At 49.0% G+C, this 4,241-nt stretch overlaps 1 protein-coding gene across 1 annotated transcript; it reads right to left on the minus strand.

The window, feature by feature from the left end:
• Positions 1 to 210: 210 nt before the first annotated feature.
• On the minus strand, positions 211 to 2,106 carry LOC102818508 (chromosome unknown open reading frame, human C11orf91). The gene is made up of 2 exons (XM_006864877.1): positions 1,623 to 2,106; positions 211 to 296 (listed from the first exon to the last, which is right to left on the minus strand). Exons 1-2 carry the CDS (start codon positions 2,104 to 2,106, stop codon positions 211 to 213), a joined length of 570 nt encoding a protein of 189 aa, XP_006864939.1.
• Between the last annotated feature and the right edge of the window lie 2,135 nt (positions 2,107 to 4,241).

Genomic DNA, 4,241 nt, shown 5'->3' on the forward strand with positions numbered 1-4,241 from the left:
GGTCCACAGCACAGAGAGGAGAGAGACCAGAAGTTTTACCACTCAAGCGGGCACCGTATATATGTGCAGTAAGTACTGGGAGCAACAAGAACAGTAGTAAATACAGAACAGAAAATAACCATCTTTGAAATGACAACAAACAGAACACATTATCTAAGCACTAACACCTAAAGAGGCTACTCTACTGCCCAGGCCCTAGTGGGCAGCTCCTCAGGAGAGAGAGGACGACTTCTTTCCAGGCTGCCTGGTCTTCAGTCCTTGTAACTTTTCATCTTTTAGCGCCTTCAAGAATTTATCTGCAGGAGAGCAAAACAAAGATAGCTGTAGAGTTTTTGTTTAGTTTTGGGGTTTTTTCCCTAGCACTTCCAAACCAAGACTTTTGGGATTCTTTTGTGCTCCCTACATGACCCCCAAACCCATTTGTCTGTCATTCAAGTTAGGAGAAAGAAACCACCTAACAGCCAAAACACATTTGATTGGAGAATCTATAATTAAGAAATTCAGGTCTGAGGAAAGCCCGTGTTTCTAGGGATTTCTTTCCATGGCTCTGGAGATGAATTCAGGGATGATTCATTCTCACCTCCCTATGTGATAGGCAGCAGTGTACTTATGGAAAAAACTGTCTATGGCAATTTTAAATTGCTGAATGATCTCTACAGCTGCAGGTGGGAATTGCAATGACCAATAGAAACTGCTCACTGGTGACCGACCGCTTCAACAGGAACCCAGGGCACATCTTTGCCTTAGCTTAGAGATGCCTCTGGTGGCAAAGGGATCACTTTAACTTTTTTATACAATAGTGGAGGTGGTCTTTCTAGAACTGTCTGTACTTCTCCAGTGGTCAAATGCAAAGCAAGCCTTATCCAAAAGAGCTGATGGGAATGACAAAGCTGGCTGGAGAGTCTGTGGCTACTGTGTTCCTTCTGGAAGTAGAAATGGATTTAACAACTTTGCCTTCCAGTACGGAGGAACTAGTCAGCGTGCATACCAGAGGAATCTGCCCACATCCCTACCATAGAAAGCTGTCTTGGTTCAGGTCCCTAAGTCTGTGGTTAGATGGAGGAGTCTAAGGCCCTGGCCAGAGGGTGGGCTTCCAGTGCCAGGCAGGTAGCAGGAAGTTGCCCTTCAGCATAGAGAAGTGGGCTGTCCCCAAAGGTGCTTTGTGAATGCCTTTGAGCCTTCCAGACCTTCACAGTTTCCACCTCCCGCTATGGGCCCTCTGATTCTCATCTACTTCCCCTTCCTCTCATGATAAACACTAACAGAGCGGTGGTCTTTAGTGGATGAGAAAAACACAAGCACACAGAAGTGGTGTATAGTTCAAGATAAGAGTGATAGTGGGTGGGATTCCATGTTTGAGGGCTCAGAGTCCAGAGAAAGGGTTCAGGAAAGAGGTAGGATGGAGTATGGGACAGCAAAGGACTCCGGAAGTACGGATTTGTAGTGATGGTAGGAGTTGGTTGAAATCTATGATGTGGGGAGTCTAGGTTCTGAGGGATGGATTTGATAGAAAGGCTGGCGTGGTGTCTGTGTCCAGGGTCACATTCTGGGATAGGGCATGGATCCAGGAGGAGCCCAGGGCAGGCTAAGGGTGGGCCAGGAGGTCCCGGGAGATCACGCACAGCGCTGGGAGTCGAAGCCATCCCCAGTGATGGTGAGCAGCTCCAGCTCTTTGATCCGGATCTCCAGCTCACACAGCTCCTCAGGGTGAGAGGCAGAGGCTAGCCGGGAGGTTGGGGGTCCAGGCACCAGGGGCGAGGCAGCTGCCTCTGGCCCCGGCGGCGAATAGAAGAACCGCAGGGGCTCGTAGGGGATGGTGGCCAAGCCGGAGGGCCAGGGAGGGGGACAGGGACGCTCGCTGGGGGGACCCAGGCCGGGCGGCGGCGGTGGCAGCGCCGGGGTCGCCTGGGGCAGGGACCGGGTCCCCGCCGCCCCACCAGCCGGCGTCCCGCCTGCCTTCAGAGGCACAAAAAGCTTCTTCCAGATGTTGAAGTCGCTGAGCGGGGAAGAAGAGATGCCTCGGTCATAGAGGGATGGGAAGTAGAGGGGCGGGGCTGGCCGCTGGCTCATCGTGGGGCTGTGGCTACCGCGCCGTCCCTTCGGCATCGTTTGAATGAGAGGCTGCGTGGGAGGAACCCCGCGCCGGGAGACTCGCGCTCCTGCCCCGAGTCTGCAGTGTTCTGAGATTCCACAAGCCACGCCCTAAGGGAGCACAGCCCCACCCTTTCGTCCCAGCCACGCCCAGAACAGGCGGGGCTCTAGGTGACAAGCCACGCCCCAGAACGTGGCCTCGTCCATTCACGAAAGGCCGCGTCCTTGAAGTGCAGAAAGCCACGCCCAGTTGGAGGCAGGATTCCAAAGGTCTACAGTAGGCCCAGTCTCTAGGTTTCCTCCCTTCCACCTGCCATGTCTCAGGAGGCAGACTTCTAGCCTGGCCCCGCCCCTCGACTTTTCCCACTGTCCCTAAATTCCACAAATTACCTTCCCTCGCTGTCTAGGCCTTGGGCACCCAGACTCGCTAGATGACCAAAGTTCTCAGTTCTGGAGATCGTGAAAGATGGCTTCTTTCCCTGAAGTGCCCCCCAACACCCCCTCTGGAGGTAGAGGAAAGGCTGAAGGTTACTGAAGGTGAGCATCATGAGCAAGATGATGTGCAGTAGAAGCCTCCTGGCCTCTGGATTTCACTCCATCACTTCGCCTCTACTCAGGCTGTTAGATGATATCACTCTCCCTGTGATCCAAGCCTGACCTTTTCTGAAAACCAAGCTCGTATCGCCTCCTCCTTGAAGCCACTCCCTCTTTTTATTTTGTAGTTCTTGTTGATAATATACACAGCAAACCATACACCATTTCAGCCGTTTGTACATGAACAATTCAGTGACATTGATTATATTCTTCTTGAAGCTGTTCTTAACTCCGCAAACACCGGACCTCACTTAAACTCCGCAAACACCGGACCTCACTTACTGCTCTCCCATTGCCTGCTGGGGAAACCTTCATCGCTGCAATTGTTCCTGTTTCAAAATGATTCACTTGCCTGCCAGTCTCCTTCACCAGACTCTAAACTCTTTGAAGGCATGACCCTTGCTTTTGTGTCTGCTTATCCTAAAAATAGAATCCAGCATCTGTTATGTGACCAGGGCTGATGGTAGTAGGGGCAGGGAATATAAGGGAGAACAATATCCACAGCATAGTTGGAACTCGATCAATGTTCAACAAAAAGCTTGTCCTTTTTGTCCTTGAGATGGATTTCCGAGTTCTTTGGGGCCCAGATCCCAAACTACCCAAAGCAAAACTCTGAAAAAGGGTCATGAAGAACTGTGTCATCAGAAGTATATGACAGTGTCCTAGACAAGCCCCCTATCTCTCAGTCTCTCTGTCTCTGGAGAATAAGTGAAATGTACTCCAAACTAGCTTAACAAAAAAAGAAAAGAATACAGACACAACTCACAAAATCTTAACAAACATTTAATCGTGGGAACTGAGGTACCATCCTTGACCTCAAAGGCTTTCTGCTTCTCTTCTATTAATGAAATTCGACTCCTGCATCCAGATGCTATTTCTCAGCATAAATTCTTGAGTCCTTAGTCAGCCATTCCGTGTCAGAAACAATGTTATGGGTGCCTAGAAGTGTTTTCTTATCAGGCAGACAGTAAGACTATATCTTTTCTTTTTTCTTGCAATTTAGCTGTGGTCCTATGACTACTTTCTGACCAATAGGATAAGGGTGTCAGTGATATAAGCCATTTCCAGGCCTGGCCAAGACAAAACAGGTTTTATTCTCCTGAAATCCAGATTTCTGGATTTGTGTAATGCTTGTACTAACTTGTTCCCTGGAGTCACTTTCAGATCAAACAACAGCTTAGAACCCAGTTCAGCTAATTTTTTATTAGACATTAGCTTCATTTGGAAAATTATCTATGTGCAACTAGCTTTCAGAAAAGTTGGAACCCCATATTTTTCTTACTATTGCTTATTTTGCCAGGGTCCTGAGTCAGGGTCCCGCCTCAACAAAGGATCGCCTCGGCAAACACGGGGTTTTAACGTGAGTGGGAGATCTAGTAGGCGAAAGAAAAGAGACAGAGACAAAGATTGATGCAAGCCGACAGGCAAGCTAGCACACCAAGCTAGCAGAGCACCAGTCTTTTATTGTCAGAAGAAAGAAATTGACACAAAAGAAAATAATGACAAAAATGTTGATTATTCACTCAAGACAGGATACGAGATCATTCATGTGATAC

Source organism: Chrysochloris asiatica, unplaced genomic scaffold (assembly GCF_000296735.1).
Source record: "Chrysochloris asiatica unplaced genomic scaffold, ChrAsi1.0 scaffold00072, whole genome shotgun sequence".
Lineage (NCBI taxonomy): Eukaryota > Metazoa > Chordata > Mammalia > Afrosoricida > Chrysochloridae > Chrysochloris > Chrysochloris asiatica.